General features: G+C 39.3%; 1 protein-coding gene across 8 annotated transcripts in view; it reads left to right on the top strand.

Annotated features, from left to right (window-relative positions):
- The window catches only part of mbnl3 (muscleblind-like splicing regulator 3), a 55725-nt gene extending 43911 nt beyond the window's left edge, over positions 1-11814 (top strand). For 3 of the 8 annotated variants that reach the window (XM_079839149.1, XM_079839148.1, XM_079839150.1), the window contains exons 6-9: positions 2084-2234; positions 4980-5087; positions 6067-6161; positions 8660-11814. In XM_079839149.1, the coding sequence (XP_079695275.1) occupies positions 2084-2234; positions 4980-5087; positions 6067-6161; positions 8660-8662 (357 nt within the window). In that variant the 3' untranslated portion in view covers positions 8663-11814. The remainder of the gene's footprint in view (positions 1-2083; positions 2235-4979; positions 5088-6066; positions 6162-8659) is intronic. The other 5 variants (XM_079839147.1, XM_079839146.1, XM_079839152.1 and 2 more) reach the window with 3 other exon arrangements.
- The last annotated feature ends 3349 nt before the right edge of the window (positions 11815-15163 follow it).

The following is a 15163-nucleotide window of genomic DNA, read 5'->3' as shown; positions in this document are numbered from 1 at the left end:
ATATTTTTCAGTATTGATAAATTTTTTAAAAATCATATTGACACCAAACTTTTAAACGGTAGTATACACTCACCTAAAGGATTATTAGGAACACCAAACTAATACTGTGTTTGACCCCCTTTCGCCTTCAGAACTGCCTTAATTCTACATGGCATTGATTCAACAAGGTGCTGAAAGCATTCTTTAGAAATGTTGGCCCAATATTAAAGGATAGCATCTTGCAGTTGATGGAGATTTGTGGGATGCACATCCAGGGCACGAAGCTCCCGTTCCACCACATCCCAAATATGCTCTATTGGGTTGAGATCTGGTGACTGTGGGGGCCATTTTAGTACAGTGAACTCATTGTCATGTTCAAGAAACCAATTTGAAATTATTCAAGCTTTGTGACATGGTGCATTATCCTGCTGAAAGTAGCCATCAGAGGATGGGTACAAGGTGGTCATAAAGGGATGGACATGGTCAGAAACAATGCTCAGGTAGGCCGTGGCATTTAAACCATGCCCAATTGGCACTAAGGGGCCTAAAGTGTGCCAAGAAAACATCCCCCACACCATTACACCACCACCACCAGCCTGCACAGTGGTAACAAGGCATGATGGATCCATGTTCTCATTCTGTTTACGCCAAATTCTGACTCTACCATCTGAATGTCTCAACAGAAATCGAGACTCATCAGACCAGGCAACATTTTTCCAGTCTTCAACTGTCCAATTTTGGTGAGCTTGTGCAAATTGTAGCCTCTTTTTCCTATTTGTATTAGAGATGAGTGGTACCTGGTGGGGTCTTCTGCTGTTGTAGCCCATCCGCCTCAAGGTTGTGCGTGTTGTGGCTTCACAAATGCTTTGCTGCATACCTCGGTTGTACCGATTGGTTATTTCAGTCAAAGTTGCTCTTCTATCAGCTTGAATCAGTCGGCCCATTCTCCTCTGACCTCTAGCATCAACAAGGCGTTTTTGCCCACAGGACTGCTGCATACGGGATGTTTTTCCCTTTTCACACCATTCTTTGTAAACCCTAGAAATGGTTGTGCGTGAAAATCCCAGTAACTGAGCAGATTGTGAAATACTCAGACCGGCCCGTCTGGCACCAACAACCATGCCACGCTCAAAATTGCTTAAATCACCTTTCTTTCCCATTCTGACATTCAGTTTGGAGTTCAGGAGATTGTCTTGACCAGGACCACACCCCTAAATTCACTGAAGCAACTGCCATGTGATTGGTTGATTAGATAATTGCATTAATGAGAAATTGAACAGGTGTTCCTAATAATCCTTTAGGTGAGTGTATATGCATGATAAAATATAATACAATAATAAAAATTTTCCAAATCAAAGTTTTGATCATATTTCTATATTTTATTCATGATGCATGATTTGCAACACTTAGGGTGTATTCACACTAGTCGTACTGAACCGTGCCCCGAGCACGTTTGATCCCCAAAGTCTGGTTCTTTGACTAGTGTAATCCCTCCGTAACGTGTCCGGTTCGCTGAACCATCCCTGGCCCGCTTGAAGAGGCCCGCTTGAACTACTACTTTTGTGTGCACCACTGTCATCATTACGATAGCAAACATCTTCTTTCAGTACTTGAATAGTTTGGGTTATAACGGGTCTGATTCTCACCTTATTGATGAACAGGAAGCAGTTTGTGAGTAAAGCTACAAATTCCTCCATCTAAGTCAGCTGCCTCCGTAATAAACTTCTGATACGTTCAGCACAATCAAGTGAAAATCGATGTGCAGCATAAATGATAAAAAGTTGCATAATGAGGTAAGCGTGCTCTGGCCTGGAACGCTAAGTGCAAGTGCGAGTGCAGGCCAGCAGGGGTGTGGGGAGGGGGGACAATTGCGCCAGGGCACGGTACAAGGCAAACATGCCTAGTGTAAGTACACCCTTAAAATGACAAATGCACCATATATCAGATATCACTGTGTCATGCATGGACATGAACACACACAGTAGAAAGTTTTCTGTGGCTCAATATCATGGCTGTCACTGACCTCTCCCTCCTCCCCCTATTTTTCTTTTTCTTATTTTTTTGTTTGTCTCCTCTTTCTTCTTTGTCATCCTGATCACTTCAGGCTCTGCCACCTGGTGCCATGCAACAGCTACCAAAGAGACCGACCCTGGAGAAGACTAACGGCGCGGCTGCCGTCTTCAACCCCAGCATGTTCCACTACCAGCAGGCTTTGGCCAGCATGCAGCTGCAGCAGCCAACGTTCATTCCCACAGGTGAGCCTACACAGACAAATGACTCCCCCTGAACTATGCTTTAACTTCACCGTATTCCTGTAATAGTTTGGCTTGCATACATACAGCACTTTAAAGACAAAGTGCCCGGCTAGACGAGGACTTGAGCACTTTTTCTGCTTGCCATCTCTCTCCCTGTAAGCCCACTTGCTCTCTTTATCTCGTAGTAGTCCACCCTATGCACATGTCATGCTAGTCCCATGATGCATACAATCCTGCGTTGTCTCCTCATGCACCTAAGCATTAGCCACTCTTGTTCTGACAATATTTACTGTTCTCACATAATCGGTAAGAAAAACTTGATTGTATTTTGCTTAAATGACTGTGTCAGCAACCCTTCTGCCTTCTGGCTCTGATAGGATAGTTATACTAGGTTTGCTACCCAGTAGAGAGTTTTAATGACCCAGTAATATCAAAATTGGAATTGTGTGGCTTTTAATCCAAGTCTATAAAGTGCTGCAGCGATTACGTATTTTTAAAGGCCGACCCAGAAGTTAGCATCACCCTGGTTCCCTCAATAAAAAATTTTCCTCTGGCTTTTAGATTATTGCAAGAAAAAAGCTCTTTGGCCAACAAATGATTGATTCTTACATATTTTGTTCATCATGTTGCTTTCTTAAAAATGAACACATCCCATTATGAATTTTGAAGCCTAAATTCAATTGCCATAAGTAAAAAGGTAGGTAATAAACAAACTACAAACATCTGACAGCTCTTTACTTTAAAAAAAAATTATTTGAAAGTTTGAATTAGAATAGTTTGCAAGAGCATGGATATGAACACAATGTGGCTGTAAAAGCTGACTAGTGCGTAGATGAGTTTACCTCATGTGAGTTTACCTCATGATGTCCCCATCCTCTGTAGTTCCATATAGCCACTTGTTAGCAGCCTCCTTTTTCAAGACAAATTAAAGCTTTAAAAACATCACGCGGTGGTATTGCTGATGATACCGTTTCATGAGGTCTTTATAGACAACATGAAATCAAAATAAGCCATTTTAACTTGTTTTATGCTAGATTATACAGTGCATGTTATTATAAAGGTTTTAATAGGTTTATCTACCTGAAAATGGCTTTTATTTTCATATGTATAATAGCCTAATATACTTTATACACCTTCTTGATCGACTCAAATCCTTATGGATGAAATTAAGCCCCAATCTAGATCTGAATATTCTGTTTAACTCCAATATACAGCACATTTTAACCATGTTTTTTTAATATTAAACAACAATCAAGCCGAACTTGTTAGCACTGGGCTACTCAGCTGACCAGACATAAAAGACTATTGACACAACAACGGATTGGCATCCACCTCCTGATGAGGACCTTTCTGCCAGCGTGATTAATTTCCTCTTGGTTTCTCCTTGCTTTGTTTCCATGTCTCCATCTCGCCACCATGTTGCCCATAATGACGGTCATCGCTCTTTCGCTGTGTGTCACTAACTCTAAAGTTGTTTTGTCTTGTTCTCACGCTGCTTTCACTCCCCCTTCTCTCCATCTCTTCCACCCCTCCATCCTCCTCTGTCTCTCTTCTCCTGGGCTCTTTGTGCATGGTGTTGCAGGCTCGGTATTCTGCATGGCTCCATCTGGAGGCATTGGTAGGTCACTTCCCAGTCTATCTGGATCAACAGTTACCTTACAGCAGCATCTCAGATCTGTGGCAGACAGGAAGGTGGTCCACGATTAACTCCAAAGGCACAGCAATGTATCATAGGGTTTTTCTCCAGCTGTGGGCACTTTTTTGGTCCCTTTTTTTTGGTTTGGTTTGAAAACCTACCTAATAATCATAAACTATTTCCATTTTAATTGTAAAAAATCATTTTCAAATCATTCATTCAAAACTATAATTTATTCAACAATAATTTATATAAATATTTACACAGTATGACTGCGTTGTTTACAGCTGCCATTTAAAAAATATAATATTTTTATTGTGTGGCATTTTCACTGCTGCTGTTAATTTAAAGCCATTTCTTTCAGTTCAGTTCAGTTCAATTTTATTTATATAGCACGTTTAAAAACAACCATAGTTGACCATAGTTCTTTAAAAGACTTGTTTAAAGTTTCATTTCCACAAAATAATTCTAATAAACAATACATCATTTGGGACAGTCTTTCAAAGCCGCTAATAAAATATCACTTGTGAACAGAATATTTTTATTGTGTGGTATTTTTAGCCTAGAAATAAGTTTGTCATGTTATACAGTTTGCCATTTTATTTAGAAAATTATTCAAATTTCATTTAGATCACCTTCATTCATTCAAAATACTCATGACTCTCAGGAGAAAAAGACCAAAAAAAAGTGCTCATAGTCGAAGAAACGCCTAAAATATGTACGCCTCGCCTATACAAGATGTATTTAATGGTCTATATTGAGAAAAAAAAAAAAGACAAGGACAGCTTAACACATGCTCCTTACACTGTCATTTTCCTCATGAGGCCTCAAACTAGAGGCTTAACCCTGTCCTGTCTGTCACTGTGTTTACACCTAACCTGTGTGCTTTCACCGCTTCTTATCGTGTGCTCATTATTTTTGCTAAATGTATGACATTTGCGTTTGTTCTTGCATGTGTGCGTGTGATTTTGTGTGCAGCTGACGGCACAGTGCGGGCACAAATAAGCAAGGCCAAAGCCTTCAGCGTGACTCATTAAGACTGGTTCCTTTTTCTTTGTGCCCTTTCCTCCTCATCCTCTCCTCTCCCTCACCCCTTAAATCTATTATAGGCCTTTTCAAACCCCAAGGCCTAATGACAGACGGCCGCTGGGAGAGGCGGGACTGGACCACCTGCAGGGCCCCCCAAAGCCGTTACCTGTCAGGGCCTGGACACACTGGTGAGGGTAGAGTCTAGGTCCCCTCCCCTCACAAACACACACACAACCTTACCATTTACCTGTTTAGAAAGGAAGAAATCGCCTCTCCCAATTCTGGCCACTATCGGTGTAAATATTCCCAAACAAAATCGAATAGAAACCCAATTGTACACACGTTTCCATCCCCATAGACGTACAATGGTCTTTTTTTTTAGCTGGTCAAGTTAAATTTGTCCTTAGCTGGGTAACAACTTCACCAGTCCTGTCAAAACACTAGATCTGCGTTAAACCAGTGAGTGTGCCACGGTGTGCCTGTGCGGATGTCTGTATTTTTTCATTTTTATGTCATTATTTGACATCTGTAATGCACTTGTTGTATACATATCATGCTGTGTTAATTTGCAGTTTTCCATATAATATGACCTTTATCTCTTTATCTTTATTACTAATAGCTGGTTTTATTAGATAGTCCTAAATTCTTAATTCATATTTACAGGTGATTTTAGAATGATTATGTCAAATGTCAGGTTAACTCAAAATAAAACCAAAGACATAAAGGGTCATATTATGTTAAGGCAATATTTGGACGGGAATGAATTGCATATTTACATTCCCTGCTTTTCCCTTACTGTATATTTATCCATTCTCCGGCCTCCATCAAAATATGACAATCAGACGTTCCTGTCTGTTCCAAATGTGTGTGATTTTGATTACGGCCATGTTTTTATTTTGCCCATTAGAGGTTTCTCAATAGTTTTATCTAAAAGTAATTGTGATCGGATAAAACTCACTAAGCTAAAATGTAATGAATCAAAGTGTTTTTTAAGTTCTGTTTGCATGTTTGTTCTTGATTGAATACATCATCTTTGCAGTACATAAAGACGTAGTTGCCATGACTCAGCCTATTCCTCTGGCATATTATGTCATGGTACTCATAACATTCCTCCTCCCCTCCACCTTCCCCCTTCCCTTGTTTCTTGTCTGACTCGCCTGAAAAAAGTTCCCATGATGCACGGTGCCACCACTTCCACTGTTTCGTCGGCTACGACCCCAGTCACCAATGTTCCTTTTGCTGAATCAGCCGCCTCCAACCAGGTTTGCCCCTTCATTTTGGCCTCTCCTTTTTACAGCTGTAAGGCATCCGACTCTGGTCCATAGACAATAATGCTTTGTGTTAATATATACATGTATAAAGACACTTTAAAATCAAAATGCAATGTCTGAAGATGGTGTTAATTCCTTTGTTTTCTGGTCCAAAATGGTAGAACATGAAGACCTTGAGTTATTGAGTTTTCTGTGGACCAGTGAGGAGCCCCTTTACCTCTTTAGCACAATGTCCCAGTTCCACCATGTCTGTGTGTGTTCACATCTCTGTCTGTCTGTTTCCGTGTGTTAGAGCAAACAACTGCATTTAAAGAGAGAGCTCACCAAAAATGAAAATTCTGTCCCTAATTACTCACCTTCATGTGTTATTTTTTTCCATGGAACATAATAATATACATTAATGGTAAATTATTTTCCAGCTCTTTCCATACAATGAGAGTTCATAGTGAGCATATAAAGGAATAAAACACCAAAAAGGCACCGTAAAAGTAGCCTGTACAGTTGTATTCAATTTCTGAAGTTATATGATAGCATATATGATAAGATAGCCCGTTCTTTTCAATGAACTGTTTGATTAGGTTCCTAAATTACTTGAATAATTCTTGAATTAATCAGGTTTTCTATTAAAGGATTAGTTCTCCCAAAAATGAAAATTCTGTCATTAATTACTTACCCTCATGTCGTTCGACATCCGTAAGACCTCCGTTCATCTTCGGAACACAAATTAAGATATTTTAGTTGAAATCCGATGGCTCAGAAAGGCCTCCATTGGCACAATGCACTTTACACTCTCAAGACCCCTAAAAGGTACTGAAGACGTCGTTACAAAGTCCATCTCACTACAGTGGTTCTACAATAACTTTATAAAGCAACGAGAATAGTTTTTGTGCGCAATAAAAACCTAAATAACGACTTATATAGTGATGACCGATTTCAAAACACTGCATCATGAAGCTTTAAAGCGTTATGAATCAGTGAGTCGATTCAGCGGTTTGAATCGCCAAAGTCACGTGATTTCAGCAGTTTGTCGGTTTGACACACGATCCGAATCATGATTCTACTCGCTGATTTCGCTGAATTTGATGCAGTGTTTAGAAATCGGTCATCACTATATAAGTTGTTATTTAAGTTTTTTTGCGCACAAAAACTATTCTCGTCGCTTCATAAAGTTATTGTAGAACCACTGTAGTGAGATGGACTTTGTAACGACGTCTTCAGTGCCTTTTAGGGGTCTTGAGAGTGTAAAGTGCATTGTGCCAATGGAGGCCTTTCTGAGCCATCGGATTTCAACTAAAATATCTTAATTTGTGTTCCAAAGATGAACGGAGGTCTTACGGGTGTCGAACGACATGAGGGTAAGTAATTAATAACAGAATTTTCATTTTTGGGTGAACTAACCCTTTAAGCCAGTTCTTTTCAGTGAAATATTTGATCTATCATATCAATTGTATCAATTTATTTGATCTATTGAATCAAGAACTGATCTGTTCGAGTTCAATTTGAGTGTTATGGAGTTATTTCATGGTGTTGTCTTGGTGATTTGGAGATTAACATATGTAGTCACTACGAACTGTTGTTGTATGGAACAAGCAGTGCAATGATTCTTCACAAAGTTCACTCCACTAAAGAAAGTCTTGTTGGAAACAACATAAGGGTGAGTAAATGATGCCAGAAGTTTCATTTTTGAACGAACTGTTCCTTTAAATGCCAAAGCTCAAAAGTTCATTGTCTCTTCTACCCCCTTTACCATGTTTTGATCATTTTGCACTGGAGCAAGTTGTTTCTGTGGCTCACATTAGAGTGAGATGGTATACGTGTCCTCTGGGTTTTTTTGTAAATAGGATGTGGGTGTGTGTTTTCAGATGACAGTTCTCTGAATTTTTGTTTGTCCTTCCTTTTTCATTGTCTTATTCTTGCAGTTAGCTTCAAAGTATGTAATGTGAGGAAACAGACAGTTCACCATTTAGTCTGTTTAGTTAATGTGTCGTGCAGAATCATAGATGAGCCACGAGCTGGACAAAGCCAACCTGTAGTTTGCAGAAGGGACATGTTTTGCTTGCCTCTTTATTTCCTAAATGGCTACAATGCGGATTGTTTTAGCATTATGTAGTCTGCCGAGATGTTCAGTGGGGTTTTCAGCTTTAGTTTAGAATCGAATGGTAATTTTAAAGTACAAGTATATGCCAGTAATGCTGCGCAGACCTGAGGTGTCAGCGCTCATTTCCTGCTTCGCTTGCTTTATGCTGAAATATGTCTTGCAAAATTACAAATGTGGAATTGCAGGTCTGCGCCCACTGTCTCAAGATAACTGATGCATTATGTGATGATATGGCACAATATTTATTCATTTCTCATTTTGGAAATGAACTGCGGGTTTGATGTTCGAGTAGATAAGATAAGAATTGACTATATTCTCTTTGCATATTGCTTGTTTGACCGTAAGAGGTTCACTACCTTACCTGTGGGCTGTATTTGTACCTGCCTTCCAGTAGACGCCACCGAGATACTGAGCACCGACCCCATCGACCTCCAGTGTGTTCCCATGGAGGCCCATTTCTGCCCCGTTCCTAAACTCCTGGTGGCCGCACCTATGACGCTGAATCCAGTAAGCCTTTCCCGAAATCCTACAACATAATCAGGCCCATCACTCATGCAACATGTGCCCAACAGAAAAATGAATGCAACAAACGTGTGCCTAATCAGTAAGTCCTTAACGGGCAATACATTTATCCTCATATCAGAGATGCCCACTTTATTTGACGTCAACAGAGGTTTGTTGATATTGAAACAGGCAATACTTAAATTTGGACCTACAACTGTATAAGGAAGCATGCCATCTCAAAGCAAGGAGACGTAAGGAGCGTGCAGATGCTGAATCAGGAGACGGAACGCTCTCTTGTAACTCACAGCCATACGAAAACATGCAAACCGATTAGCTGAGAAAATGAATTCTCTGGAGGTGAACATTAGATCTCAGAGCCGATGTGTGGTAAGAGATGGAGCCGTTACAGATCATCAGCAGACAGAATGTTTCTCTGTTGTAGAATGTGACAACAGAGTGTGTGAGAGCGACACTTGCAAATGATATTTTACGTAGTTGTGGTGGTGGTAATTTCTTTCGCATTTAATTATAAGTAATGAACGTGGCACGTTTTATTTCATGTTTACATTTCAAAATGTAGAAAAAAACGGTTATTTGAAAATGATTGATGCTTTTGTAAGATAATCTGTTCATGATACTAGGTTTTTCGTTGAAAGGTTTTCAAAATGTCGTTGTTCGTGCCTTTGAGTTACAAGTGTGTGTGTGTACATCTTTTTTCCCCAATTCTTCTGTACTACAACTGACTTACATTTTATCATAGACTAAGAAAGTATACCTGTGTAGCCTTTCAGATTCAATGTGTCATTCTTCTGTCAACTTAGAGATGTGTGTTGTTTTGAGTGACTTGGTTTTTCTTGGTCTCATGAAAGAGTATTATTTATTTAACCACTGTCCAACAGGCTAAAACTGGTCTACTGAGATAAGTGTTAATATTCATGCCTGAAGTATCTCACCTCGCATTTCAAAGCTCCACATCGAGACGGTCAAACACAAGATTGGTTCGCATTCCCGTACCTTCGTTTTAAAAATAGAACTGCCTCTAAATATGAGCACTTCCTGTTGAACAGTGCGCAATGTAAGGTCTGATTGCAGGCCTTCTGGGTGTATAAGACGTCTCATTGAGAAGATTTTAACTGGACTTTTTTTTTTTAATTCCAGCTGGACTTTGTTAGTCAAAGTTTCTTGCAAATAATATTTACCTGTCGCCTGATGTCCTGGATATACTGTAAAATTAGTCACATTTATTCGATTATTAGTACATTTCTATGGTTGTCGGGTGAATTTTACGAAAAGATGTCCATGTCGCCCAAAAAGCAGAAGAAAAAAAGACAATTAAATGACAAAACTATGACAATTAAGCACATTGCCACCTATCGCCATTACTATAATGCAAAAAAAGAAAATCATCACTGTAATACGCAATAAATAACTATGTATAAATAATGTGTCGAGTATTTATTTGTTTGTTTAATGCTAATTTTAACAAAAAATATAACAATACAAACAATTATATTGCAAAAAATGTTTCTTGTTATACAGTAAAAAATTGAAGTGAAACATGCACTATGGAAATGTGGTTTAATTGTCATGAGAATGATGATCTTCATTTATGCAAAATCTACTTTTTATTGGTCTGATTTTGGTATGAAATGTGACATATTTTTATGAGATTCACCTTATTACCATGTCTATCTTTTTTAGACAAACACCTTCTGATGGCTGGACTGTCTCTGCCAAAATCTATGCTCTGTCCCACCTGCTGTGTGACAGTCTGTTCGTCTCCACATTTTGTTCAGCCATGTTTGATGCATCCCAGAGTACTATAAGATCTGTTTTCAATGGTTGTTAGTTGCCAAAACCAATGTCGCTTTATTCATTCTAACCACGTGTTTAGCTGTTTACTTCCTCATTCAAAGCAGATTGGCAACCATATGTTAAATTCTCGATCATTGGAGATATGCAAAAGCCTTTCTAGAAGTTCCAGACTGGTACCTGATTTGATTATTCTGCGTCTCTCCCATTGGTTTGCTGTATTCAGCACCATGTGCGCCCCCCTGCACAGACATGTCAAGTGCACGCTTGTTGTGCCAATGACTCTCAGACAGGTCACCCTGTGCCAATCACCGGAGAACTCAGACTGTGCAATCAGGCTTTGTCACGCCAAGGTCATGAGCCAGATGGATTTCAATTGCAATATCGCAAATGTGCCCACCCAAACAACAAATGTAAACCCACTTGAGCAAGCTATTATCTTGTGCTTTGTTTTGAAACATCTCAGTTATTGCTACCGTTCATTAGGCGAGTCCTACAGTTGGGAAACTGACAGTAGGGTGGTTTTCAGGAGCTGTTTTTATTACTGCATCAGTGGACGCCGTCCGCACCCACTAATAGAGTTCCAGTCCTTGCCAACCAAGAGCTTTATTAGATTATTGCCGTAATATATTATTGATAGTTTGTCCATGGATGGAACATGAAAACTGTGTCCGGCAGACGATACACAGAGGCCTGCAATCCATTAGGGTCGTACTGGAGTTTCTTTGCCCGTTTGGACTTTGAGAGAGACAGCTGGTTGAATTCTGACTATTTAAGTTTGTGTTTGTGTTTGTTGTGTTCATGTTTAGAGTGTGAACAGGTTTATATCACTGACTGTGTCCTTACTTTCAAAAGTCGGCAGACTCTAAAATGCAAGGGCGTAGATGACCGTGTGACAACTGAATATTATCCTTGTTTGGACTGTGAGCTGAAAGCTGCGGCTCTCATGTAGACATGTTACCATTTAAAGGAAAAAAAAAAAAGAAAGAAAATTGATTATTTTCAGACTGGGTACTTAGTAAAGGCCCTCATCAGCCAAAGCTTCATTTACAAGACATTACCGCCCCTCACGGGCCTTTACATGCATAAATGAATGTGACATTTAAGACAGAGAGATTGTCACGAGAGGTTTTGGATGCCTGTCTCACCATTTCTCTCGAAAGAAACTACAACCTTTCTCAACATATCAAGGAAGTGAAAGCCTCCCAATGCCATCCACTGTTGATGTACAAAAAGACAGAAAACCGCGAAAAAAAAGTGTTTATCATCACTTATCTCAAAGACCCTTTCTCTAAACTGTTGTCTCCTTTGGGACAGCCATGTTGTTTCAACAGCATAACCCCAAGAGAGAGCCATAAAGCTGTTTTGTTTTTGTTTGTTTTTGATTTTTTTTTTGTGATATCCAGACCTTTAAAACATCATTGCACCTTTTTTTTTTTTGCTGATCAGCACACACTATCTAGGCCAAACAAAAATGAAATATCATACAATGGTGATCTAAAACAACCCAAAATCAGAGCAAGATGATGCTATACTGTGTTATAACTGAAATATCTGTATTGTTAACATCTCTGTATATGTGTTTTAAGATGGTTTTAAGAAATACTGGGGCAAATACGTGTGGATTTCTTTAGGAAGGATCTGTACTGTTTATTGATGTGTTGGATTGTGTTTTGTAACTGAGTTCCATTGCCCAGCCAAGGTGTAGATGCTCCTCTCTCTCTCTCTCTCTCTCTCTATCTCTTTCTCTCTCTCTCTCATATAAAGAATTATGCCTTCTCCAACTGCGATCCAGCTGGAATCAACGAAATACTTGATAAAGAAAAAACAATGTGCCTCATCAGGGGCTTTAGGATTTTAAGATCTCACTTTTTAAGAAGTGTGCATACCTGCATAAAGTAGTTAGCTAGAATAATCTATGTGTACGTATTACAAATGCATCATCGTCATCATCATTCTAGTTTTTATCGACACACATTAATGACCTTCGTAACGGTACCTGTTTTAACTATATCCTCACAACTTCAGTCATGTTACGGTGTGTTTTGACAAAGCTGTCAATGGTAGTTTGAGTTTGATCATTAGCGTTACTTGGTTCCTTACCTTACATCGTAAAGTCTGTCATCGCATGAAATTAAAATAATCTAAATAATCTACATCATAGTTTGTGCAGTTGTGGTTTAAGATTAAAAAAGTTACTTAATCTATATATATATCTATATATCAATATACACATTTGTATGTATTACAATGATAGATTCATTGTTACCTATGATAGTAAGTTCTTGTTGCTATGGCAACAAAACTACAACATGGCTACCTTTGTATATCTTAATTGTGAATTTTTTCACACTTCAAGTGAAATAATGTACAACGTTAACTTATTCAGAAAGGGAATGTGTTCTTAAGTTGTCTTGGAAGAAGAGATGATTGACTATTTTGTAAAATATATATATATATAATACGTATATATATATATACAGACTTGTGAGATACTTTATGTCCAAAGGCCCTTTGGAGACATCATACGTTATTTCTGTTTGAATGATTATTATTTTTCTATTAAGGGGTTACTGATCACTTTTCGATAAGAACCAGATCTTTACTTCAACCGCATCTGAGCTTTTGAACCAATCTGATGGATCAATTTGGTGGGGTGGGGGAAGACTTTCTAGTCTCATATTTGGTTCAAAAAGGGCTGGCGATGCATTCGCAATGGTGCGTTCCGGTTTTTATAAATAACGCAGCCCTGTGATGTCAGAAACGGGACCGTATCAGCCACAGCGAGCCCCTGATTTCAGTCTCTGTCCCCCTCTGGCCCGCCCAGACTGCACCCCAGCTGTGCTGGGATCTGGTGACTCACGTCACCCCATTGGTGTACGAATGTGTGTTATTCACCTTGTTTGCACTTATGTACATAACTGAGTCAAAATATTCAGAATTTATTTTGAATATACATAGATGAATAAATATATATATGTAGAAGAGCAGATTCAAATCAAATGTCTGTATTGTTCGGAATACAGGTAAACAGTTAAAGAGATAGATGCTGTTTTGCCGGGGTGTCGAGGAGAAATTTGTTGTTTGTTCTGTTTGCTATTGCCCTCGTTCTCTCGTCGTTAAGCATGATATTGCATTTTGCGGTGAAAATGATGTCAAAAAAGGCTTTGTAGTTTTGCATAGCTTACAAAAGCGTGTCGAGTTGAGCACTGTGTCCGCTTGCGTCTGATCCCGAGGTGCGGTTGTGTCCAGAGACCAAAGAACGGCCAACTTGATTCTCTTACCTCTACATCGTGCTGTGCGTTTCAGGCTCACAGTTTAGTTTTCTGTGTGGTCCCATGAGATACAATGGAAAAGGGGGTGTATGGGGAAGTTTAGCACATAAAGAGCACCTCGGGATCAGACTGCAGCTGGAAAGCATTGCTGCAGGTTATACAAAATGCAGAATTTCAGTTTTCCGTTCGGTTTGGTTGTTGACGGACATTTTCCATTCTTGTGCATTCACCAAGAACAACAAATAAACCTGAAAATCTCACAGGATTTCCTCAATCAAATTGCTTCAAAATCCCACGTGAAATCGCCAGACAAAACCCTCTGTTGAAGAAAACTTGTACATTCTGTGCTCTACAGTTGCTTTGGAAGCCAATAATTTTGTTGCCATGGCACTTGCCCTAATAGTGAGGGAGAGACCGAGTCTTTTGTAGGTTCTTGCATATAGACGCACCTTTGGACCAATTGAATATGGTCCTCAGCCTTTTGACTGTAAAGCTGAGGTAGCACTTAGGACTTAGCATAGACTAAGGGTCCCGACTTGCATCCAGAAGCTGAATGCGAACACACGGGACACTCCTTTTACCACTGTGCTTGACAGAGAAAAAAAATCAACAAACACTCTTCTGCTGTCCATTATCCTGTGCCTAAACATTCAGTGTGATGTGAAAGGACTGGTCTGTAAAGAAAGCCATTGAGGTTAGACTTCCACCTAACTGTGCCCTACATTCAGTCACGTCATCGTCATATCTGTGACTGGAACACTAACGTCTTTGGTTCGTGTTAACGTGTAGAAGTCACTGAGACCGGAGCATCACATTAATGTTGTACAAAGCTGTATAGTTTCAAATGAAATCACTCATTGATGCAGAGGTTATGTCCCTTTAAAGGCATCTGCTGATGCCTGTGTAAATGCTATTGTGTGTGTGGAACCGTTCAAAGAATGTCTACATTGTTTCAAAGCCATATGTAATGGATTCCTCTCTCTCCCACTGTAGGACAAGATAAAACTGAATGCTTTGACTCTTTATATGAAATGCTTCTCTTTCTATTTAGCTTATTGTGCTTGTATGTGCTTCAAGAACTGTGCTTCTTGTCAATCCCTTTGCAATATATAAATGTATGGAATATATACATACTTAAGACTTATGTTCTTTTTGTTTGACATTTTAATAAAGCACTTAAAAGGCAATTTTGTGCCTGTGTTTGGCGTGAGTTTTTTTTCCTGGTTGTATTCAAATACAAACTGCTCTAAAGAGACGTCAACAAAACAAAGAATTGGATTTAAGAATAAGACTCCCGGTTTCAC

The sequence above is a fragment of the Gobio gobio genome, assembly GCF_949357685.1.
Source record: "Gobio gobio genome assembly, chromosome: 16".
Classification (NCBI taxonomy): domain Eukaryota; kingdom Metazoa; phylum Chordata; class Actinopteri; order Cypriniformes; family Gobionidae; genus Gobio; species Gobio gobio.
This window is presented reverse-complemented; position numbering and strand designations above follow the sequence as displayed.